At 40.8% G+C, this 26,168-nt stretch overlaps 1 protein-coding gene across 2 annotated transcripts in view; it reads right to left on the bottom strand.

Moving 5' to 3' along the window:
• Positions 1-26,168, bottom strand: part of kif5ab (kinesin family member 5A, b) — a 70,994-nt gene that overhangs the window by 12,822 nt on the left and 32,004 nt on the right. For both annotated transcript variants that reach the window (XM_005740051.1, XM_005740052.1), the window contains exons 10-23: positions 25,083-25,231; positions 22,406-22,554; positions 18,786-19,003; positions 16,058-16,126; positions 14,733-14,939; positions 10,531-10,677; positions 8,845-9,033; positions 8,081-8,198; positions 4,378-4,442; positions 2,971-3,080; positions 1,116-1,217; positions 549-609; positions 384-455; positions 164-268 (exon numbers count right to left, since the gene is read on the bottom strand). In XM_005740051.1, coding sequence (XP_005740108.1) covers positions 164-268; positions 384-455; positions 549-609; positions 1,116-1,217; positions 2,971-3,080; positions 4,378-4,442; positions 8,081-8,198; positions 8,845-9,033; positions 10,531-10,677; positions 14,733-14,939; positions 16,058-16,126; positions 18,786-19,003; positions 22,406-22,554; positions 25,083-25,231 — 1,761 coding nt within the window. The remainder of the gene's footprint in view (positions 1-163; positions 269-383; positions 456-548; positions 610-1,115; positions 1,218-2,970; positions 3,081-4,377; positions 4,443-8,080; positions 8,199-8,844; positions 9,034-10,530; positions 10,678-14,732; positions 14,940-16,057; positions 16,127-18,785; positions 19,004-22,405; positions 22,555-25,082; positions 25,232-26,168) is intronic.

Raw genomic sequence — 26,168 nt, 5'->3', positions numbered from 1 at the left:
ATTTTTTGATTTACTGCTGCAACCCTGCAGAGGGGAAATCAGGCCCCCTGGTCAAAGGGAACCTGGTCATTGGTCTTAATTTTCAAACTAGGTGTGGACAGGTCAAATGTTTCCTGTTTCTGTCACTATAAATTAAAGTTTTGTAGGAGCTGTGTGCTGTTACCTGTTTGTGGACCTTTGTAAGCTGGTCCAGGTTGTTTTCAAGAAAGGAAATCTTTTGTTTCTGGGTGATGTATCCGCCAGTATCATCAGGCTCCATCTGTGCACTCTGTCGATTAAAAAAGGAGATGAAATAGAAAATAGAATAGAAAATGTCACCGTAACTCTAGACAGAACCACCTGTTTCTATGTGTTGAGTAAAAGGGTTTAGTTATGTCTCTTACTTTTCTAACTCGAGTTGTGAGGTCTTGAACGAAAAGCTTGCGGAGGTTGTGCAGGGTGTGGAGCTCACGAGCCTGCAGTGTGAATAAAGGAACAGAGAAAATAGTGCAGTTAAAGCAGTTCGAGAGGACTGAGTCGTTGAATCGTGACAGAATTTATTAACTTACAACAGTTTCCTCCAGGCCTTTCAGATCCTGTTTTGATTGTTCGTGTCGTTCATGGAGGAATCTATAGTCAGACAGATAAATGCTCAGACACAGACGCATAGAAGAGTCAAACTGAACTTCTCTTTATCCAAACGATTACCAAATTCTTGCCAGAATAATTCATGAATAGAGAACAAAGGCAGCACATAATGCCTGCCCCACTCATGGGCTGTTATCCATCTGCCATCTGATGCAATATGCTGCAAAGGTCAGAGTAGAAAGAGGCCTATTAGCTGCCAGCTGCCACCTTATTCTGAAAGTCCATAATGGAGATGCAAAGAGAGTCAGACAGGAAGAAAAGGACCAAGAGAGGAGCAGGCTAAGAAAGAGTTAACAGCAGAAGAGTAAGATACTGTAAATAGAATTCAGTCAGAGCTCCCGAGCGTGAGGAAAATAAATAGACAAAAGGAAGACAAATGACAGAGAGAAATGGAAGACGCAAATCAAAAGAGGCAGCTCAGCTCGCCCCCAGGCCTCCATATGGTGAAGTGTTTGAAAGCCGGCCAGGACAGTAAAGCAGCAACTCACGTCAATTCCTCCAGCTGCCGGCTCTTGTGATGCTCTCGGCTTCTGAGACGTTCAAAGTCACTGTGCAGTTGTTCTAGCTCCAGCTGCTGCCTCTGGTTACAACTGAAAAAAGGTGTTAAGTGACTCAGTCGTGACATCTTTTATATATTACCTTTTTATATTACAAAAACACAGGGATGTAGATATTAGCAACATAAGCACAACCCTTGGGATTTTTGGAGGAATGGAATTAAAAAAATGGAGGTTAGTTTTGTTTCTAAGGCAGAGAGAACAGCGAGTGAGCTGGAGATTGAAGAGTGAGATGCACTGATGAGAAAAAAAAAGAATGAATAAGAAAGGACACATTTGTATTTTCTGATTGCTCCACAGTAGTTCTAAAATAAAAAATAAATACATTTGCAAAATGCTCGGGGAAGATTGGGATGGGATGCTACCTGGTCATTAAGTTTTTATTGACTCCTATTGCCACAAGCTTCATGCTATTATTTTCTCTGAGCCACACACCCACACCCCAAAGATTGATGCCCAACAACTTTTTTTTTGTTTAATCATCTCTAGCAAACACTTCCAGTGAGTCACCGGTGATGATCACGTGCATACTTTACAAAAATCCCACATAGTATGCCTTTAAGTGTTCTTAGCTGCTTTTAACTGGTTTCCTTCTGATTTTATTTAATTAGGGTATCCTTACAAAACCTTTCTGTCACATGAGAAAAGAGCTGTCTGTTCCAGTCCCAGGCATATGGCTCCAGCTCAGTGGTGTGCACAGGAGCAAAAATGATGAAGAAGCACCATTAGTGCATGCAGTGTAAGGATTTATTTTTGCCCCTAATTCAAATCATGGCTGTACTGGCCAGACAGGCATTTTGGCAGAGCAGAGGGGCACTTAAGTAGCCCAAGTGTGTAATTAGGTCACAACTAGAGCATTGAAATGCCCCATTAGAGTATGGACACAACATATTTTTCAGTGGCACTTACCAAAAAAAGGGTGCACACCTGTAAACACTTGCATTTGCGTGTGATCCTTGCAATCTGCACTACCATTTAATGTATACCTACTTTTTGACATTCTCTTTAAAGGATCCGGAGGGCATCCCTGCTCCTGTTTTATATGCGTTCCACCTCACCGACATCCATCCTTCCGATCTATTTTAAAGCTGCTTATCCAAATCAGGCTGTGTGAGCAGGATAAGCAGAGCAGCACCAAATGTCTGTTCAAACTGAAATTCTCTGCAGCTGCTCCTTGGGTGTTAACAGATACTCCCAGGCCAGCTGGAAAATGTACTTTAGTCCCTAGAGAGGGTCTGCCCAGTGGTCTCCTCCCAGATGGCCACGCTTGGTGTAGTACATCATCAGAACAAGGTACCTGAAGGGATAGGTTTTCATTTAGGCCAAACCAGGCCAGTGGCTCCTCGCATTGGGGTTGTAGCAGCTTGGCTCTGCAGCTTCCTGACCATGTAAACCACCCACACGTTTTCATTTCAGCCAGTCTGAACATTGGGGCTTAGACCGTGTTGAAGGTTTGAGAGATACTGAAAACATGTATTCCCAGTTTGAGCGTTTACAAACCACTTATGAGGGTAAAATTGAATTTCAAATTTGAGCATGCAGCTGTGTTGCTGTGGTACGGTAAGTCGTCTCCCTTAGAAAACATTCATGGCCTATATTTCTGCAGTGCCACGGTCTCAACGACTGAAAGAAATATTTTTCTATAGCATCCTTGTGATTTTTCTGCTGGAACGATTTGATTCTTTAACTTAAAATACTTTTCTTTTCAAACTCTTGCACAAGTTACAGATTTCCAAAAACTGAGTCTTGGTTTTGAAAAGTAAAGAATTTACGGTGAAGTACTCACTCAGTTAAGTCATCGATGATCTTTTGCTTCTCATTGATCTCGTCTCGCAGGCGGCCCAGTTGTTTGCTGTGCACCTCACGGTGTGACTCCATCTGCTGCTCCAGAGCCCTCTGGGGTATTGGCGACAGAAGGGGGGAAGAGACAGATCGAGTATCGTAACACGGGAGTCAGAGGAGAACAAAGTGACTAAATAACGAGAAGAAAATTACACGGACCGGTGCACATGTGGACATGCCAAACCACACGGGCATTAAACACAAACTTACACACCCCACGGTGTCCATACACTACCACTGACGGGACTGTGAGACTCGGCTACTGAAAGTGGAGCGTGACACACACAGGAACGCTCACACTCGTGTGCTCTCGATGCTCTCACGAACACATCCACAAATACAAGCAGATAATGAAAACAACAAACAACGCCAGCTGTTTAAAAGTGTCTGGCAGCTGAAAACTACATCTGTTTACTTTTATTTGGGAATTTGGCATCGCTGGAATTTCATCCTTCATTTCTGTCAAATCTTTTGACCTTGTAAAGATGTGCTGCTTTTTAGGCAAATCTCATTTTGATCAAGTCATTATGAATCTTTGTGGTTTTCAGTCACTTAATAGTTTGACGGCTGAATGTGAGGATACTCTGTGGCTGTCCTGTGGCCATGCTTCCTGTAACCATCTGATATTTGAGACTTCCTGTTTTGCTGTTTGCAGTTAATTGTTCAGGACACATGTAGATAGATTTACATTAAGATGCAAGACTAAAACATCATTGGATGTTCCTCTGACTGCTTTTTATTCGTTGTTTTGCATTCCCTCTTTTGCCTAGGCCTTGGTTGTGATTGGTCACTGGTATTTGGACTACAAACTGACCACAAACAAAAAGCAAACAGCTTCCAGTACTAGAAATATTGCCCATTGCCTACAGATTCGTCACATTCATATGCCGATATCTGCTTTTCATATTACCACTCGATGATTGTGAATGATGTAAAATGCTTCTAGGGGCCAGAATGACAATCAATAATCTGTGCAGCCACTACCTAACAAACTATAGCTGTTCCAGAGGGCAGTGAGTTATCATTTCCTTGCCGAGCTTGCTATGATTGCGTCTTTATTCTAAATTAAGGCAATGAGTTGAAAGCTGCAGTGTCTGAATGATTGTACAGACATCAAATTGTCATCTTCTTATCAACACTACCAATAAAAGGGGTTGAAAGCAAATTTCTGAATATATGAAACAATTTCTTTAGTTTATTAAATCATTCCTACAGTCATTTACACACTTGAGTCCAACTACACGTGCAGTCACAGGCAAACACACACCCCGCACACGCACACCTGCAGTTAGCTGAGAGGGTGCGAGAAAAGGTCATCACATCAAGTTGCTCTCACTGTAGTCATGGTTACCTTTATATCACAGGAGTTCTGGGCAGACGTGTGATTCTCCCTCCTGGTCACTTGTGACATGCTCTCTGAAATAAGCACACACACAGAGAAAGAGCGAGAGGATGGCGGTAAGAGGAGCAGATAAAAGCGGCGCGCACAGATGTTGATGATGGTGACCTGACTTTGACAGCACAGCAGTATCACTACTTCATGTTGACAGCGAAGGCAGCGTGATCTAAGTGATGTCTCGGGTGTGATAATATCTATCTGCAAATGACATCTATTGTGTCATGCAGATCTGATATTGACTCACTGCTGTTCCTGGTGTCTGATGATGAAATTACCGAGCGCTCTACCTCAGACCACACCGTGCGATCAACGTGACCTGCAGCACTTTGTGTTAATCTGCTTGTGTTATGGCTTGAGGACCGTCTGACTCGACTGCTGAGCAGGACTAAAATTGATTTCCCTGCCCTTAATTCCACTGGTTATTTAATGCCATTCTGTGAGACTCCATGGGAAGAGTGACTTACACTAGCTTTGGCCTTATTTGGGAATTGCGTCAGTGTACTGTGGGAGTATCTACAGCTGGACCTTGCACGAGTTTCAAATGTAAAATCAATCTATTAGTGCTGGTGTTGTGAAATGTTTGGGAGCTTAAGCTTTTTTGTGTTCTTGTTTTTCTTTTGCTTGACAGGACAGAAAGGCCTCTGGAAGCAACTGAAGCTCTATTAAAGATAGCAACCTGAAGCTACTTCCTCCCATTTCTAGCCCAGAGACACTAAAATGCAGCAACATATTTTCTGTCTTCTCACTATTTACTTTGTCCTGACGTTATTTGGCTTGACTGAGTCAGAGCACTGACATTATATTTAACTCCGGCATTTCACATCAGTAGTGGATTAATCTACTTACTTTGCAGTCAGTCCCGAAATGACAGCGTCACCACGTATCACTTTAACCCCTTTAGGATATTTGTTAATGAAAAATATGCATTTATTAGAAGAAAACTCTCTTGCATTTACTTCATTTGAGTTTATATTGAGAAAAGACCTGTTTTGCTGACAGTAAAGATTGGCTTCACTCCTGGAAACTTGTGTTTGGCTCTATTTATTGAGTGTAAATCTGTCATTTTTCTGGTCGGACCATATTGAAATTTTCTTCACCAAAGAGTCTGAATAAATACTAAATTCTTTGCTCCCCGTTTGCTATTTTGCTCTCGTTGGTAAAACATTTTAACTTGAGCCTAGAGCAATCTATTATAAAAAGGACTTACACTTGCCAAATTGAACTAATAGTGACTGGCCTCAAATCCTCAACTCCACCGAGTATTTCAGCAACATGTGCTCGTACACTTAGGCTCCAAAACTTGTCTAACTGACCAAGTCTCACAATCTTATATCCACCTAAAAAGTCTTTTTGATTTTGTTTTGAGAGTGAAATACTAGCAAGAGCACAACGAATAAGATCTTTTGAGAATATATGTCTGTTATTTCTTATTTAGTTTATAAACCCTAAAACTAGTTACTTTCCCTGCATATTAGGCTCATTTATATCACCAAGACACTATTTGAGATGATATTGTATCTTAGACGTCCCAAAAGGCTGATTCTGTTTATCTGGACGTAGCGTTTTCAGCGGGAGAAACGTTTCGTTACTCATCCAAGTGACTTCTTCAGTGTCAGCTGACTGCAGGTTTCCCCAACTTTATAAACACTACAATGATTGAAACTAGCACCACTGAATGAACATTGGGCTGTGAGGTCAGTTCCTCGATCATTAATATGCACATTTTCATGACCATTGATCAACAACCACTGATGAAATCCCATTAATCAATGGTCTTTGATCAATGAGTACCATTCACAGAGAGTTGGGGAATGGCTGCGATCACAGCACTGTATCTTAAAAGCATTTTTTAGCTGTGAAATCATTTTACAAGCCCTCCCAGTAACAGTTCACACACTTAGACTTTTGTTGTACAAACCCTAACAGCATGAAGGTGCTGGTATCCTGTGGGTTCTCCCCCCACAGTCCAAAGTTATTCAAGTTAAGTTAATTGCTGATTCTAAATTGATCATGTTTGTTAGCCCTATGACAGACTATTGACCAGAAGAAGCATCTTGTTCAGTTGCTCTTGTTCTAAGATCATTTCTCTCAAAATGAGAATGAAGCAACGCCAAAGGTTTATGAAGCACTTGTTATGAGTGTGTCAACACTTCTTTTAAGAGATTTCTCACTTGACTAAAGTTTAGACATTTTTTTTCTCATTTCAAGAAATCTTACCAAGTGTTATTTTATTATTTTACTTGATTATAGTCTGGATTGTCTCAAATTACATATTTTTTCCTTATATTTAGCCAATTTTTGCAGTGTATTTAGTGATACTTATCTCTGTAGGCTGCTCACTTACCATTTTAGTGCAGACAAAAATACGATGCTGCTGTTTATATTGTCACTTTCATCATCATCAAAATCTGTGTTTCTCCACTGCATTAGATCATGACCAATCACCAACTCTAATATACTAAACTAAAATGAGTAAAATGCTTACCTATTATGCTGATTTCTTACTCTGTATTGTTTTTTATGCACACAACTGAACATGTTTAAAATAGTCGTTATTATCAATGCTGTATTATCTTAGATCAACCTCTGTCTGAAATAAGGAGTTTGCCTCCTCTCCTCTTATGGCCACGCTCCCTTCAAGTTGACTTTCTTCTGACTGGCTGCCTCTAACAAACAGAAGGTTGGAACCACAGGTGGGTGGTGCTTCTGTGTTCACAGGCAGCAATGTGGTCACAAAATTACCATACCATACCATCATCAGGTGTAACCATCAGTAGAAAAAACAGTTTAAAGCTTGATCCTTTGGCTCACATTTGTAAAAATGCTGACCTTATTATCTGAAATCTGAGAACTTCCAACACCTCAGCGACTTTGAATTTGATAAGCATTTAAAGGAAATTGATGGAGTCACTGTATAGTGCAGCAGAAAACTGAAACAATCTTTCAGTTGTGGATAGTGTCAAAATTGGTTTTCCCTCTAGAGCCATGAATTTCAAAAATCCTGTTAACCACTTGAATTTTCAAAATTTCGAAATGTGCCAGTTTGCCCATTATTTCCAACTAAAGAAGCATTTTTTACTACAGAATTTCAACCTCCAGACACATTTCAGAGGTTTTACTTCTGATTTATAATCCAAGTCAAATTCCTATCTTAAAAACTCTTTGTTTCAAGTAAAACAAAATAACTCCAATGACACGTATGTTACATGTTCGTGTTCTGTGCTCTGCCCTCTCCTAGTTTAGTTCTTAGTAAATGGACTGTAATTTACAAAAAACACCTTTTTACCTACAACCTGCATACGCATACATCTTTAAACCCAGATGGAGGTAACAGAGGAGACTCTTCATCTCCCCAATACTTCAACATACAAATGCAAATGTCAGCAGATGTGACTGAAACAAACATTATTAACTGTACTACTACACACCACACCAGTGATATCTAATCATTAAAAACACAACTTCTAAAGTGTACTTCCACATGGTTGAATACGTATGATTGAACGATATGATAATTCAAAAAGGCAAATCAAGTTTATTTGAAAAAAAAATGTTTGGCTAATGAGCTTTATTTAAAAAAAGTAATCACAAAAGAGTAAACGTACCAGTTTAGATACTTGCGCTGCTTCACTAGTGTGGGCTATAACAAATGTACCTTGAGCTTGGAGTTTAGCCAGCTCCGCAGTCAGAGAATCATAGCTGTCCTCCAGCTGTCTCTTCCTCAGCTCCACGTTCTGCATGTACTCTGTTAGAGAGCGAATCTTCACTTCGTGCTGAAAGTCAGAACATCATATGCAAAAAGTTTAGTGACGAGCAAAGACCTCTACCCACGAGGACACTTTACATCAAGGATAAAATGCACTTTTACTTTTTGTTCAATGAATATTTATGTTCTCTTGTCACCGGGGAGTGTAGTTTAAATACCACAGTTAGCGAAATTTGAACCGTGGCTTCAGGCCACTACATGAACACAGAATATAAAACATGCAATTATTTGAGAATTATGACCCTGTGCAGACTAAAAATGTCCAAAGCAAAAAGAAAAATCCACCCCACAAAGAGTTGGGTCATGTTAAGATGTTGGGAGTAGCTGCACTGTGTTTTAAAGCTTTTCAGCCTTTATTATGGCAGGAAAACTGGGAAAAGACATGCAGCAAATGGCTCAGGCTAGATTTGAAACCAGGGCTTTAAGACACATGGGTCACCTGCCCAAGCCGGTGAGCCTTTTGAAGTGTTAATTGATAATGTTTCAGTATCAGTATCACCAGTATTTCTGTCTAGTACCAGATGAACAAACATTTGTACCCACATATCATTTTATTTTAGTTCCTACAGTTCATCTAGATTTAATAATTCAGTTCAATTCAATCGATTTGGTAACCAACAACAACACATGTATCCCTCAGTTTGCAATCTTACCTGTGAAATGAGAAGGTGACATGAAGACAGTTCTCTGCCCGTCTCCTCCATCTTGCGGTGACACTCGGTTTGTAGGTTCTCCAGGTGGCGACAGCGCTTCACCATGGACTTCACCTCTGACTTTATCTTATTAATGTAGAGGCGAGCCACTGTGAACTCTTCCTCGATCGCTCCGGTGATCTCCACAGGCTGGATACGAATGAGTGCGAGGAGACAGTTAAATAAAAAGAAAAAATCAGTCTAGTAGATGCTTGATCAGGATTGAGTGGGGACTGTTTAAACACAGCATGGGCGTTAAATCAGTGGAAAGGGAAGCATCTTAGAAACACTCTGGCATTTTGTCTGCACAGCCATTAGGTTAATGGTCTCATTTAGTAGATGTAGCAACTCAGAAGCTCCGAAATGAAGTGTGGAGGAAAATGTATACACATCAATCTAAGCACTACAGATGATAGCGGATGTGCATACACGACATTCTGCATATGCGAGTGGTATACTGACTATATTGAATAATGTAAAGCTGTTGATTTAAGTCACGTCTATAAACACAGATATTTATTTTAAAAGCTCATTCAGAGCATAAATTTACATGGATGCCAAACCAATCAAGTTAAAGAGAAATGCCTGAAAAATGACACTTTATCAGCAAACAGAAAATATTCATATGCATACACATGCACACGCACACATATATATGTACGTTTTTTTAAATTTAATTGTCTCCTTTTTGGCAGATCTACCAGAGCGCTTTGTCACGGCTTTATGCCAGAAGATGCTTTGCATTTCACTTTGTTGGTATTTACTGTCTCTCTTGCTTTTACTTGCTTTCTTTATTTCCTTCCAGCCATTTGAGATTGTTTGGTCATCCCTCATTAATTTCTCATGTGGTTAATTACTTATGTGCACCGATCAAGCATAACATTCTGACTATCTATCAGAATCAACATTAACTTTTAAAAAAATAAATAGCATTAATGTTTTCAGCAAATTGAGCTCATCTGTTGGACTCGACCACATGGGTCAGCACCAGGAAGCCTTGGCCGCCCACGACTTGGACCACTTTTGATGGATACTGACCACTGCAGACCAGAAACATCACACATGAGTTGCAATTTGGGAGACTCTCTGACCCAGTCGTCTAACCATCACAACTTGCTAATATCCTCACAAAAGCCCCCCCCCTTTAACACATCATCTCTGAAAGCAAAATGTTCCCTGGTTCCTTAATATATCCCACCCACTAACAGGTGCCATGATGAAGAGATAATCAGTGTTATTCACTTCACCTGTCAGTGGTCACAATGTTTGGGGTATTTTTACTCTGGTTTTTCTCGTTGTTAGCCATCATCAGTCCATCTGTGTTCATCTCCAAAATTTACTGCCAGCGTTTTCTCTCATGTTTCCTGCGGCTGCTTTTTGAGTTGTTTTTCTTTGGACTATGTTGTCCTCAGGCTTTGCGCTTGACTAGACTCCGACAAGTCTAAATAAGCTCAACACTAAACCCTGCTTTTGTTTGTGCTTTCGGGTCTTCTTTTGAATTTCTCTGAATTCCTTTTCTACACTGATACTTAAATTTAGCTGTATATTTTCTTGCTTTGACATGAGAATCATCATTCTCATTTTACCTACACCACAGTTGTTGCTTTCATCACAAAAATGCACTCTATCCACGTCTGTACCACTCACCAACTTGATGTCCTTGTTTCCAACGATCGTGCTAAATTCACTCAGGTCCCTCATGAGCCCATTAAGAATCTCAGCAATGCGTTTTCTTTGGTGGCTGCTCACTTCCTGGATACGGGACAGCTCTGCCTCTAAAGCCATGAGATGAGCCTGCGGAGGGCGGAGTCAAGCAGATAAGAGGTGTTAGGGAGAGCCGTTGTGCTAAGGCGAGAAACTCCAGAAGGTACATGCAAATACGAAAAAAGACAGAAATTGTGTAGGACAGACTCTGAGAAGTGGTGATTAGATTCCCCGAATCTGCAAACACACATGGCTGCAGGAGCATAACATAGTAGCCACCAAATTATAAATCAATAAACTGCATGAAGAGGAGTGGATGGCATCTGCGCTCAATAACATCTGAGAGAGTACACGGTGGAGTTTACTTTATTATTTTCCATTCTGCACAGCAAGCAGATTCTAACCAGTGCTGGAGGGCAAATGTGCTGCAGCACAATGAAACCATTTGATCTCAGTCAGGTTTGACAACATAACATTAAAGACATTTCTCCTACTCACACATGTGAGACCAAGAGTTGGGTAGTAGACTGAATGACCTATGACCCTAAACAAGATGAAGAAGATGATGATGACAAGAAAGAACAGGTAGAAGAAGAAGGAGATGAAGAAGAGGAAGACTTTCCATAAAGGTGTTGTTCCAACGAAGAAATCTGAAAGCATACCGACTTGTTTATGGGGTTTCATTTTATGAGTGACTCATCTGTCACCAGTGAAATATTCTACTTGAGCAATTTTTCATGGCACGTTTTATGTTCTTGCTCCCCAGTTCATCAGTCATTTCAAAGCACCATTAGCCACCTTCTTAAATACTCCTTAATCAGCTCTTCCATCTTCATCTCTGTGATTCACTTCAAGCTCTGTTACAGTCTTCCCGGTCACTTCTCATGTCACAATGTCATCTTAAGATAAACTGAAGGTAATAATGAGCTGAAACTGATTCTTATATAAACAAGTAAAACATGGGATGATGAATAGAGTTGGTTCATTGACGTGATGAATGGGCTTAATCATGTTGATAAGAAATGGGTTTCAATGGCCAGATGGATGAATTATGGTGTTTAAAGTAGCCGATCAATGGCAGTGATGGTGAGCGATGGCACGGACACCTGCAGAAGAAGCGACAAGTTCCCACTAAAAACAAAGATGAAGGCAGCTGCGGGGATGACGGCCATGATGAATGTGCTTCAGTATTCCCAGAGCTTTTCCTATTTCTACTGTAACAACTGGCAAGACCGACGTGCCTAAAAATTCAAGATTGAGAAACATTTCCAAAAGATTTTGATGAGGGGATTTCTTTTCTCTTATAGCACCACCTGCATTTACCAGCACTGAAATCTTATTTCTTAGTTTCATATCTTGTCAAAGTCTCAGACACTCTCTGTGCAGGATCAGACAGGTCAGAGCAGAGCAGACTGGAGAGGCTATAGAGGCTATTGAGGAGAAATGAGGGCTTCAGGCAGGTTTAGCAGTCTAAATGGTGGTTCTGTTGTCAGATGCTCAATCAGCTTCTGCTCCTGAGATAGACAGGAAAAGACAGAAGGACACGTGCAGCAGACTGAAACACACTGATGAAATATTGAAGAGGATTTAATAAGAAGGTCAAATATGGTCACTTAAATCACTGAATAAGTCAGGAACTGCACAAAGCTCTGACCAGCTCTGCCAGTGGTCTCCTCTTGACTTTTATCTATTATTCACTTTATTTGTGCTGCAGAAGGACAATTAATACAGAGGCTGGGCTTATTTAAATAATGTGCTTTATGTTGCTAAAAGATTTATTCAAAAAGCCTCCTGGAAGTCAGACGCACCATTTTCTTTGAAAGCTCCTCAGCCAGGAGCTTGTTCTGCACGCTCATCTCCTCGACTCATTCTGCTCAACTCTCTGTAACACTTTCTTTCAACTGTGAGGCACACTTCCACATGACACACGTATTGTTGAATATTTAATAGGTAATAAACATCCATCTATATGGTAGGAAATTATTCAAAGCCCTCGATGTAACTGAAAAAACCTGCCTGTAAATTATCACTGTAAGTTTTCTTCTACCAGACAACGTTGTGTGCATCAGGGATATACTGCAACCAGGCTTTGATAGTTACTGCAATACTTTAACAGTTATCCAAATTGTAAATATAATCATATATATATAGAATAAGGCAGTAAACATTACAAAATTTATGGGAAAATTGCTACTTTGTGTAAGAGTATTTTAAATATTTATACAGTGTCAAATCACAACAATAGTCCCCAGAAGGTGGTTTATATTGTAAAATAAAGACGTACAATGATACAGAGATAACACTCCAACAATCAGATGACTCCACTATGACAAAGCACTTAGCAACAGTGGGAATGTTAAATGGTAAATAGCCTGTATTTGTATAGCGCTTTACACTACATTCAGTCCTCCACAAATTCACACATCAGTGATGGCAGCTACATTGTGGCCACAGCTGCCCTGGGGCGCACTGACAGACACTGGCACCATCGGCCCCTCTGACCACCACCAGTAGGCAATGGGTGAAGTGTCTTGCCCAAGGACACAACAGCCGAGAGTGTCGGAGCCGGGGCTTGAACCGGCAACCTTCTGATTACAAGACAAACTGCCAACTCTTGAGCCACGATCGCCCGTGGTTTAAGAGTTGGCACCAGGAAGGAGAAACTTCCTTTTTTACAGGAAGAACCTAGTTGGGGTGAGGAGAGACAGACATTAATAATAACTAAAGATTAAATACAGAGAGGTGTGTAGGCACATGGTGAGTGAAGACAAAGCACTCAGTGCATCATGGGAATCTCCCAGCAGTCTACACCTATTGCAGCGTAACTAAGGGAGGATCCAGGGTCACCTGATCCAGGCCTAACTATATGCTTTAGCAAAAAGGAAAGTTTGAAGCCTAATCTTAAAAGTAGAGATGGAGTCTGTCTCCAACACTCCTGAATCTAAACTGGTAGTTGGTTACAAATCTGAAGGGTCTGCCTCACATTCTACTTTTAAATACTCCTGGAACAACAAGTAAACCAGTCTGAAAGTGAGAGAATCTACTGGTGTGAAATGGTACCATGAGGGTTTTAAGATAAGATGGTGTCTGATTATTCAAGACCTTGTACCAGAGTGTAGTTCAGTTTAACAGGAATCCAATGAAGAGATGCCAATGTGCTACAAATGTTGTTTCTCCTTCTCTGTCTTTAAGTATATTTATTAGCAGTTTAACAGTCAATGTCCCTTCTTCAGCAGGACTGTGTAGGTGTGGTTTGACTCAGAGTCAAAAAATAGCCTACCTATCTGACGGGTTCATAGAAATATGAGACATTATGTGTGGCTGAACCCCACCCACATCTAACCAGTGAGAAGAGAGAAAAAAACGTAAAAACAGAAAGTTCCCATCACACAAAAGCAAGATATTTTCAGACCATGACTACTGAAAACACAGTCACTGGAAGGTCTCGATCCAGAAAGGCTGGATGTCTTTGTTACAAAAAAATCAAAGATAAACTAAACTTTAAAGCGTTGTGACTGTTTTCTTCAAGTAAACAAGCTTTTCTGTGAAAAATACATTTAATCAAGCAAAGTCAGAGCTGTGCTCTCTGTGGAGAGTCATAGTGCACGACATTGAACCAGCAAAAAAAAGAGAAAGAAAACAAAAGAAATCCCAATACTTCACTTTTTCTTTGTTATCTTCATGGTAAATGGTAAATGGCCTGTGTTTATATAGTGCTTTACTAGTCCCTAAGGACCCCAAAGCGCTTTACATATCCAGTCATTCACCCATTCACACACACATTCACACATACTGGTGATGGCAAGTTACATTGTAGCCACAGCCACCCTGGGGCGCACTGCCACCATGACCACTGGTGGCACCATTCATCAGAATTTTCTTCTTATCTTTTTTACATGCAGCTTTAATTTTACTTATCTCACTAATTGCATTTTGAACCAGTAGCTCAGCATATTGTAAGATGGAGGCTTAAATGAAGAAATGATTTTATTACAGAGAGTTCCTTTTCTACTTTTTTTTTGCAGTTTGCTTCCTTGTAAACACACCAAAGCACAACATCTGTCCATGATCTATTTCTTTATTTTAGCCACAGAACTTTGTTGCTAAAAGATTTATTCAAAAAGCTTCCTGGAAGTCAGACCCACCATTTTCTTTGAAAGCTCCTCAGCCAGGAGCTTGTTCTGCATGCTCTTCTCCTCGACTTCTAAGCTTTTCTGGTCATAGTTGACCGCCAGCTCCTCCAGGGCCTGAAGAACCTCTTTTACTTCGGCCTTTGCGGATTCATTCTCGGCCTGCAGCCTGCCGAGCTCCGACTGCACCTTCTCACTGTCACCTCTGGACGATGCGAGAAGCTGAGGGGCAAAGACATTCGACTTATTGCAAACTGTAAATAGAGAAAAAACTATTTTAAAAGTGGAACGGTGAAACTTCCCTGCTGAGCGCTCGCTTCATTATTTACAGAGCAGAGCTGCTGGGTCTTAACAGAGTTATCCTGTTTTCTGGCATAAAGAGCTAAATGTCTGCACAAACCCTGTCACACAATATTCAAGCAACTGTACAAAAGAATAATTTAAAGATTGAGAGATGGCTTTTGTGCCACCATGCTGTTTGCTGCACTGCTGCAGCCCACTGTGGGTCATTTCACTGAATGGAAGCCATTAAATGTAGATGTTCTCCGCTTGGAGTGCCGGCATATTTGCACTGCAGCATACGACTTTTATTTAGATAAATGAATGTAACTTTGCGTTACTATAAACAAACCACGGTTGGGTAGTTAGGACTGTGTCAGTTCAACCCGCAGCAGGACCATTTGGGAAATGATTGAATGAATTAAGTCCTTTTCATCCCAAAGCCTTTTTTAGGTTCTCTTCCTCAACAGTTTAGCCTCTCCTATGAAAACACGCTGCAAATATGTCTCTTAATTGGGTTTTAATGGAGTCTTTTAATTGCTGTTCTTCCTACAAGTACTGATTTACTTACTTGCAGCAGATATTTATGTGATGAAGTGACAATTATAGATCAAATCCCTAGAGAGCATGTTTATTTGTCAGCAGCAATGTTCAGTCATGTCAGCAAAAAACAACAACAACAATCATTCCCCGTGTAAAAGTTAGGGAGCAATTTCTAAAACGAATACTTAACAAGCTTCAGTCATTCTTCAGTCTTTTCATCGATTCTTTTCTGCGCTGTTCAGCCACTTAATTCTATTCTAGATTAAACCACTGCTAGCATGTAGAACACAGCAACAGTGATACACTCACAATTAAACAATGACAGTTTAATTTCTTCAAGTGCTTTTTGGCACCTGAAAGGATTTTTTCTGTCAGTAATCTCACGGGCAGGATAATAAATGTCTCACAGCTGACTTCTATTCACAGTGTAGTTTTCATTTCCACATTCAAAGACACTGCAGCCCACCGTGAGCTGTTTAACCAAACTGATGAAAGGAAATAAAACCAAGATCCTTTACCTCCTCCTGGTCGAGCATCTGCTCCTTCAGCTTCTCCACCATCTGGCTCTGGTGGTTGATCTCGTCATCCTTTAGTGGGAAAGACACACACACCCACAGTCGTATTATGTGTTCAGTTTCCATTCACAACTATACGCTTTAAACTTACAATAGACGACAGCTGCATGTTGGACCGGATACCCATACATCTTTTTTTCACCATAACTGGATCTGCCACTGTGCGCACATTTTAGAAAACGAAGGCCTGATTTATGACAAAAAGGGAACGGCATCAGCAATTATATGGGCAAAATGATCGATCAGTAACCCGACAAAAGAAAGAGAGTGGCTTCATCAGCATAAAAAAAGTCAGAGTGAGACCAGTGCCCATATATAAATGACCATCAAAGTGCCTTAAACTTTCATTCTCTCTAATTCCCAGAGGTGGTGAGGTGTCTTCTTTTAAAAAAGTAATTAAATAAGAAAAATGCCCCAAAGCCCTGATTTCTGTCTCACTGGAAAAAAATACGGGCTAAAGTAATGAGCATGTTTTAATTCTAAGAACACTGCATACCTTCAGACACCTGCAAAGAAAAGTAGAAATCAGAGACAAGGCTCCATCTAGGTTACAAGCCAGACGTGTAATTACTTTATCTTATATGTGCAGATTATGAGTCAGATGAGCATATGCAAGCTCCAAGGCCAGCCTTCAGGCTCCTCATAAAAAACAGCCATTGATGAGCTTTCTTAATAATACTGCAGTACTTGTAGTTCATGTAAGGTTATTGGACATATGCAGTCCAAGGTGTTTGACTGTGGTCGGAGGCTCCACAGCTTCCCCTCTAACAAGGAGGTGAGCTCTCCTCCTGAGCAGGTTGTTGTTAGCAGCCAGAAAATAAGTCCAACAAAGACACAAACACACTGTAGATATAAGCTGTTTGCCACAGAAACAAGATCCTGGAGGACAGTGTTAGTTACACTACATATGTTACCAATATGTTACCAATGGTAACAGTAGAAACTACTAATACTGTAATCTGTGATTCTTCAGGTGTTTGATAATCTAAAGAAAACATCGTGCTTTGCAGACCAAAATGCAGAGATGGAGAACAAAACCATGCTTGTCAGGGCCCTGGGTCTGTGCGACCCAGGATCCCTGGGCAGTCATGGACTGGTGATATTATATGTATTTTTGGTGTTGCTGCTGCTCTTCTCCATGCTTGTAGATGTGAGTGTGTGTGTGTATATGGGTGCAGGTGTGTATGTACACTGGTTTACAGGTGCCTTCAGGCCTGGTGGGTGTTGCCCGGCTAGGGGACTGGCCACACCCGAAGCTACACACCTGCCGCTGATCAGGGCTCGTCGGGGGAGCTACTTAGGAGAGTCTTGGAGCTCCCACCGACGCGGGATCATTCCATGAGACTCCACGTTAGTCATCCAGTTGAACTGAGTTAGTGTGTGTATGCCCGCGGTTATATGTGTCCTGACGGCTGCGTCTATTGTGTCCCCCAGGAGAAGTGTGGAGCGCCAGACAGCAGCCAGCACGAGGGGTGCTGAGACACGGGAGCGGAGAGCACTGAGACACGGACTATTCACGGAGAGACACGACACGGGAGTCAGGGAAAGCACGGGGATTTATTGTTGTTTGTACCATACACTGTAAATAAACGCACTGTTTGTACATAGAGCACCGCGCCTGGGTCCTCCTTCCCCACACCTCCTACGGTTTGCCATGCCGAACCGTGACAATGCTGGATTTTTTTTCCAGCTAATGAAAAGCACAAAATCCACTGTGAGACTAAACAAACTCTAAAAACTATCTGAAGACAAGCAGAGAACATTAACAGATGCTGAGACAAAGACTCAGGGTAAGACAGCACTTTTTGGGCAATTAGGAAAGTGGACACAGCAGGTGCAGGTGACAATAGTTAAAGACAGAAAGAGAAGTAAAACTAAACACAATACACTAGAGGCAAGCAACTATCAAAATAAAACAGGAAATGAGACCTAACACTAAGTTATAACACAAACTAAACTAAACACTCGAAAAGGTTAAAGAACCGGGGTCATAAGAAGAGGAGGAGGATTTTTAATGCTTGGCTCTACAGAAGCTGCGGGGTCAGTGCTACCAGAGAAAAACAATAATATATATGTATGTCACATAGTGATCTGCAGCAGCTCGCACACGCCATACGAGATGATGGGACATCCGAGGTACACCGCGACTGAGTGCAATAAAAGAAAAATCCCAGGTATCTGCTATGTATACATTTGTATCCACGAATACATTTAACATATAGAATATCATGCATCAGGTCTGTTATAACTGTACCACATCAGCAGAGACAAAATAAAATATATGCATCCCCAGGGATACATGAATACACAGGGCAGTGTGTGCATTCACACAGCAAGGCATGTACAGGAAAACATGTCAGTATATGCTTCTGCATATTTAAAGGAAAAATCTAGTAATGAAAAAGTAAAATGAGACATTATAAAACCGCGTGTGTACGCAGAAGTCTTAAATAATTTAAAGCTTTAACACTTTTCAGAGTTACTACTTCCTCTGTGTTTGCTACATTACTCACTACTATGTGTATGATCCTGAACTCATTAACATAAATAATATATGCATGACACAGTCTTTGAATTAATGTGTGCATAACATTACAGAAAACGCAGCCGTGGTGTGTGAGGAGCTCTACATCCGTGCACAAATCATCCTCGTGCACTGTTCGTTCATTACCTTATCGTCTAGCTGTTTGTAGAGCTTGCGAATCTCCTCCTCGTACTTTTGCCTCTCCTCCTCAGAGATGTGAACCACAATGGAGGAGGCAATAGAGCAGGGGGTGCAAGGAGTGCAGGGGCTGCATACGTCAAGAACTGACTCCTCAGATTCTGGAAGAACCAGGGGGGCATCCTCAGATCCTTCACACAGCTGCCCCGGCACAGCAGCATCCTCACCTATACACAAGGGAAGATTTTTTCTCAGGTTTTGAAAATGTGCTGCTCTTATCTCTCCTGCAAATCCTACCGTAAGGATTAATGCATAAAATGTGATTAGAAGGTTAATCCTTAGTTTAGTAAGTGCCCCTAAGCATAATGCAGTGTGCCAAAAAATGAGTGTTCTTTACCATATAATCTGATTGAACAGCAGTGCAAAATACAATATATACACAACAGACATATTATCAAAGTGTCAGTTGGCTTGTGAGAGAAATAATTACGCAAACTCTACACCTCGTGGAGGGGACGGTAAAATGTCTGCCTGCAAGCTTAGTGCCCTCCTTTGGAAGTATTAAGAGGTTTATGACATGTCTTTATAAACAGTGAGAGCAGAAGGTTAGGTGAAAGACTTCAGTCTGTTTATTTAACAAATAGTGGGATTCTTATGTTATTAGATATGATCCTGTCACATAATTAATTACTGAACACAGTTTACTTTATATGGAAAGACAGAAAAGCTGTAAAGTATGTCCAGTGATTACAATCACTGTCCACTTTGTTAGGTACACCTGTTTAACTGCTTTTTGTCACAGTTTTTCAGTCAGCCAATCACACAGCAGCATCTCAGCGTAGAGTTGTCGGTGCCAAACAGGCTAATCTGGGTGTTTTCAGAGTGCATTTTTTCATCCCACATTGGATGGTCTGAAAAATAAGAAAGCAGAGGCTCTCTATGTGGAAATGCACCCATGCATCCCAGACTATGCAGAAGAGCATTTGAACCTCGAAGCAGATGAGCTACAGCAGCAGAAGACCACACCACTGCAGGAAACCGAGGTTACAGTTTACACAGGCTTAAGTAGAAGACTGGAAAAACATTGGCAGTCCGACGAGTGTGATAGACGGTAGGGTCAGAATTGGTGGAAACAACATGAAGGCATGAATCCATCCTGTCTTGTATCAACAGTTCAGGCTGGTCGTGGTTATGTGGTCGGATATTTTCCGCCTACTACAAATTGAGCATCATTCAGAGCCTACCTGAGTATTGTTGCTGACCCATAATGACCACGGTGCATCGATTATCTGATGGCTGCTTCCAGCAGAATAATGTACCGTGTCAGAAACTGACTTCTTGGACATCACAATGAGTTCACTATGCTCAATTGACCTCCACATTTGCCAGATCTCGATCCGACAGAGCACCTTTAAGAGGTAGTGGAACGAGAGATTCACATCATGTATGTGCAGCTGCCAAACCTGCACCAAGTGTGTGACGACATCATGTCAATATGGACCAAAATCTTTGATGAATGATTCAAGCAACTTGTAGAATCTATGCAATGAATAATTAAGTCATCTCAAGGCAAAAGGGGAGGGGTGTACCTAGTAAAGTGCCCAGTGCTTGTATTTTTTAGGGTTAAAAAACAGACGTAAATTAAGAAAGAATGAGTTCTTTTTGAACTGGATTGCAGATTCTGTGTTGCAGTGACCACTTTTCTCCGACATGTATGTGTAAACATCTTGATGCAGTTGAAAGAAGAGACTTTGTTACTGCTGACTGATTTCAGAAGCTGACTACGTCTGCCTCTGCAAGGCTTCACTACAGCACTCATCTGACTAATTAAAAGCACGATAGGTAGCTCTAGAGTAGAGGAGTGATTAAATAAAGAACTGGAGTGATTCTAACTCTAATATGCTCAAAGTAATCTCACAATGTACCCAGCTGACACTTTGAGCTCCACCTGTTGACTTGACGGTGTACTAATCAATAAAAGTAGCCACAAAATTAAATGTGACAAAGACCTGCATGTGTGTGTCTCTCTACTGCACACCACAGGAGTTCCTGCTCTGCAATTGAATGAAATTTATTGTGTGAGACAAGCGTTCCTGTCTGTGGGCATGCGGGACAAGATGGAGGTCAATAGCATCTTTCTCAAGGAGCTCCTGCCCTGAGGTGGGTAACAACATGGGGGGCAGTGAGGGGGGAGTGAGCGCGACGATGTTGTCAAAATGATTAATTAGGAAATTAAAAGCACTGAATTGCGTGGGAGACTGGAAGACAGTCGAGGAAAAGATTATGTGTGTGAAGGAGAATGGGGTGAAGGAATGAAAGAAATTATTTTCACTAAGAGGTGATCGATAAATCCTTGTTGCAACATTTTTAAAATTCAGGTCAGGCTCCGAGGGAATGATCTTTAGGAGAAAAACATCGGAAAAGATTCATTACACAAGTTGAATGTCAACCGATCGCTAGCACTGAGAGCGCTGACATTTGAAAAGACCTCGTCTAACAAAAGAGACGCATGTGCAAGTGTAATTAACAGGAAAAGCGTGTGCCTACGATGCTTCGTATACTTGTGTTTTTTTGTCTGCAAACTGAAACAGTTATGAGTGAGTGCGTGACATGTGAGAAGACCAGTGTAAGTTATGACTTTTCTGTAGATGTGATTAGCTCTCGCTTCTGTGAAGATTACTAATGCATAAGGTTTCATAAATCATAAGGCCTGAATCATGTCTTGCCTTCAATACAGTGCAGGGGGAATCCAATTATGCAAAGTGTAAAATTCTGAATAATATGGAATAAAAATAACCAAGGAGGGATTTTTAAGCGTTTTGGGCACAAGTCCAGCAAGTCTGTTTGGCTCCCCTTGTCCCATATCTGCCCTGGCAGGTATTCAGATGATATCAAATGAGGTTAAATCTGCACTTGCGTAGACTGCAAAATAAAGCCTGCGGGCTGGTGAAATTTTCATTCCTGTCAGTGAATACTCCTCCATGCATGAAAAGGGACTGGGATAAGGACATGCACTGCAGTGGCTCTTCTTTTCAGAAAAGTAGTGTTTTCTGAGCCGGAGTATCATCTCTCTCGAGCACAAGCTTTTCATCTTTTAACACCATCGTTCTTTTTACTGTATGGCAGGCAGTTAATCTTTTAAAAAAAAGATTAAAGATCAAGATCTACAATCATTTGCTTAAACCAGCACTCAATTTTCACTCTTTTTGTTTCTTTTATAGGAGTAATTTAAGACGTCTGCAGCCACGCTTGCAGTTCTGTGATGCTTTGAGCTAAATGCTCACCGCGCTGGCGCTTTGCATGTTTTATTACATTTCTACCATCCTATTTTCACTTTTTATAATACTAACATTTGCTAATTAGAACTAAACACAAACTGCAACTGATATTAGTGGGAAAGTAATTAATTCTCTTGAGACCATGAACATGTTCAGTGCAATCCGTTCACTAGTCTCGAACAAAGAGGCTCAACCAGCAAACATCCCCACACAGTCCCTGGCATTAGCGCAGTTGAAAATATATGCATTTCATGGTTCTCACTGATAAACTCAAAATGCACAGGCAACTATTTTTACCGTCTCTTGGGGGAAGATGATGTTAAGTGTTTTTTATATCAGTGCAAGTATTACCGTTCCTCCAGCAATTCAGCTCTGCCTCGAGTCTTTGAATAGTTTCCTTCATTGACCTGTTCTTTTCCTTCTCCTTTTCATACTTCTTCTTCCACTGCTCTGCTGTGAGCTCCAGGTTCACTGATACAGTATTCCTAATGGTCTTGGCTCTAATTGGAGGGATACAGTGAGGGAGGGAAGACAGAAAGGAAAGGAAACAGTATGAGGGGAGGGTAAGAGGGAAATATATAGATAAGAGAGAGAGGAAAAAGGAAAGTGCAAGACAACAGAAGAGAACAGAGAAACTGTCAAAACAGTTTCCAGTCGCAGCTGCTTGATGAAAATATGTTTCCATCTCATTAACTGGTATGCAAATTGGGTTTCTTCCAACTTTGGTTAAAAGGGTTATGATGAAGAGGAAGGAATTTAAAATATAAAAATGTATCAACCCCCCTGAAGCATATTCACATCAAATATACAGCACTTATCATATAAGGTAGAGTATTTATGGGAGGATAAATAATTAATAAAAAAGTCTTGCTTTAGATTTTGTTTTTGTAGTGACTGAAACATAATCACTGCAAACAAACAATTATGTTTGTTTAATTAATGAACTTGAAGGTCAGTATTTGCTTTGACGTCTTCGTTCGTCTACAGAGCCTGAACTCTCACAGGCAGCTCTCGTAATTCCTTCAAGTAGTCTTCAGAAATAGTTCTCCGGGCTTTTTGAAGGACATCCCAAAGCTCTACTTTGGATGTTTCTGCTTTTTGTTCCATTCTCTGCCGAGATGATCCCACACTGCTTCAGTAATGTTGAGGTCCGGGCTCTGGGGAGGCCAGTCCATGACTGATAGTTTTCCACAGGTATACTTGTACTGCACTGGCAGTGTGTTTGGAATCATTGCCATGCTGAAAAATGAAGGTGCTGCTAATCAGATGCTTTCCAGGTGGCACTGCATGGTGGATCAAAATCTGATGGCACTTTTCTGCATTCATAATTTAATCAATACCGGTAAGATCCTCTACACCACTCGCTGAAATTAACCTCCAACACATGACAGAGTGTTTACAGATGTCTGTAGATACTCACTGTTGTACCTCACTCCACTGGAAATACTGACATACATAAAAAACACTCCTTTAGACCTGTTGCCACTGGTTTTTAGTCCAGCTCTTTGTAATTTGGCATACATCAGCCTCTCTTCCCCCTGTTTCCTTTCCTTAGAAATGACAGCTGCCCTTACACTAACACTATTTTGATGAGGTTTTGGTGAAGAGTGGACAGATCAACTGAAGGGCCAGATGCTTCTCTCAGGTCCTGTGTCAGATCTTTGCTAGTTTTTTTCCTCCCCATTTCTTGAGGACATTACTTTTGGATACTGGTCATCTGCTGTAGGTGGTTTTTTTGACCTACTATTTCCTTTTTTTACTTCACTTGAAAAAAAAAAAAAAAGGAAAACCCTTAAAAAAACATTCCCCTGAAAATGACCGAGTTCAAGGACTGGATTAAAAAATAGGAAATGTCCAAGAAAAACTTTGAAAGACCTTCAGAAAACCCAGAGAACTATTGTTCAAGATCACTTTTACAAAAATGCTGAAAGTCTGGCTCCTTGGAAGGAAAATATGAAGAAACGAGAGGGTGGTTCAAGACTTTTGCACAGTGCCATACAACAAAAATATGTGGTTTTACAGCTGAAACAGTTACACTGAAACACCTGCAGCACTCAGTGGCTTTCCCTTCATTTCACACTTCAGTGAGAAAACACTGTCTGTATTCAATTATTCCCTGACATTAGTCAGACAAACGGTGTTATCCAGAGTCTCATCACATCAGAATATAGATAACATGTTGTTTGGATAGGGAAATGCTGAAAATCAAACATCAGGTGGCATATGTTCTGAATGCTGAACAAAGTGGTCATGACTTATTTATGCTCTGCATAAATACACAGTCCACCCATAAAACCTGTACTTTTAATAATGAATGAAACAACAATAACAACAATAATGAGCTTAAGCTAGGATTGCAGACCTGATACTGTTGACTTTTATGTCCATTCAAGGGCTTTTCTGAGAAAATATGCTGAATTCTACAGGGCAGATGTATTTAATGTCGTTTTACAGTATTTCTTATACATTCTATTAATCTTTAAAATAGATCATTGTTGGCACTGTACAGCTAGTGCTTCTGACAAAAGAGAAAAGAGACCAAATCTTTACATTCAAACATCCATTGTGAATTCTCTAACTGCCTTTGCTCTGTAATACATTATTTATTTCAACCAACACTCCAATGTCAGTCTCAATTCATTGGTAGGGCGGAAAGGCTGGATGTCCACAAAAAAGCCTTTTCAGGATCTTTCTTTTCAATCTGTGGTTTTTTTTTTAAGTCGACAGCAAGTAAAGAGAGGAAATCTGGCAAGCAAACCAAATCAGACTCCATGAATGCAGCTTACCTATCTGAAGAGGGGGGTAAAACAGATTTTGAACAAACAAGACCCAAACTACAAAAAAAAAAGCCTGCTTCTAAAGCAACTTCGTCAAAGGAAAAGTTAGAGGAAGTAATATGTGAACAGCATATCTGAGGTGAGCACATTTCAGCAAAAACATCCCCGCGACTGCAGCTGAGAGAGACGCAAATGTGTGCTGTGTTTCGCAGCGCAGACGTTCATGGCTACTTAGCATGGAAGAACGTTACCGTTGGCCAAACATCAAGGTGGATTTGGTCTCTGTATCGTTGTAGCTAGAGGGAGAGCAACAGATAAACATGGTGGTGCGGCAGTTCCCGCCCAGCGAGTCCTGTAGGATGCGAGTCATTTTACTGTCACGGTATGGCACATGGGATTTCTACAAAGAGATAAAAAGAAGCGAAGAAAGAGGATTAAAGATAGCAACGGGCAGTGAAAAAGACAAACGAGAGGATTGAAAAGCTGAAGGAAATACTGAATTGCTGCAAGACAGACGTGACGTCTGTCTTTGAAAAACTAAAAATATGTGTTGTTTGCATCGGGAGAAAACAAAGGAAAAGGTGATTTCTCTCTCTCTCTGGTAGATAATTGACAGTATAACCTTTTTAACACTTGAAATGTTTTCAAAAAGACTTTGTCCTTGCTCAGAAGACTGAATAGCAGCAGCATTTCTAACAGATTTCTGAGGCATTTACAGCCTGAGAGCCTTTCCTTTAAGTTTACCAAGAGTTCCCCAAGCCTTTTCAGCTTGTTTCTTTAAAGCCTTCAGAGGCGTATAATAACACAAGACGGGGAGTTTTTTTAATTATAACGACAGAGCTTTAAAGGAGTGGGTAGACTGGATTGTATTACCAGCTGTAGCAGCGGTGGGAATTATGGGTGAGGAGGGACGGATATCTGCTAACAAGCTAGCATGTTTCTACAAGCATTCATCCAACCCAGCTGCAAGACAACAGTGTGGATTTCATTCAAGGTGCACTGCTGTGATTTCCAGCGGCAAATACTTCAGTGTAACTGCATCTCACATGTTACACAGCTGGGGTTTGGGAGTACTTTAAAAAGTAGAATGTGGCAGTGACACAATAATAATAAATACATAGGTTTTGCTACAACTTGTGCTTATGACCGATTTGGACATAGCCATAGCCATATCAGCTTGTTCCTAGTTTTAATCTCAAGCTTAGCTAGCCAGATGCTGATAGTATTTGCAGTATGAATACAAAACTGCTAATCTAACTAATGCTTTTCCTAAAATGTCAAAGCGTGCTATTCCTTTATATTGGATGTACAGGGTGGGCCATTTATATGGATACACC

Source organism: Pundamilia nyererei, unplaced genomic scaffold, assembly GCF_000239375.1.
Source record: "Pundamilia nyererei isolate P.nyererei 1_Seehausen unplaced genomic scaffold, PunNye1.0 scaffold00096, whole genome shotgun sequence".
Classification (NCBI taxonomy): domain Eukaryota; kingdom Metazoa; phylum Chordata; class Actinopteri; order Cichliformes; family Cichlidae; genus Pundamilia; species Pundamilia nyererei.
The sequence above is the reverse complement of the archived record's forward strand: the minus strand, read 5'-3'. Positions and strand labels throughout refer to the sequence as shown.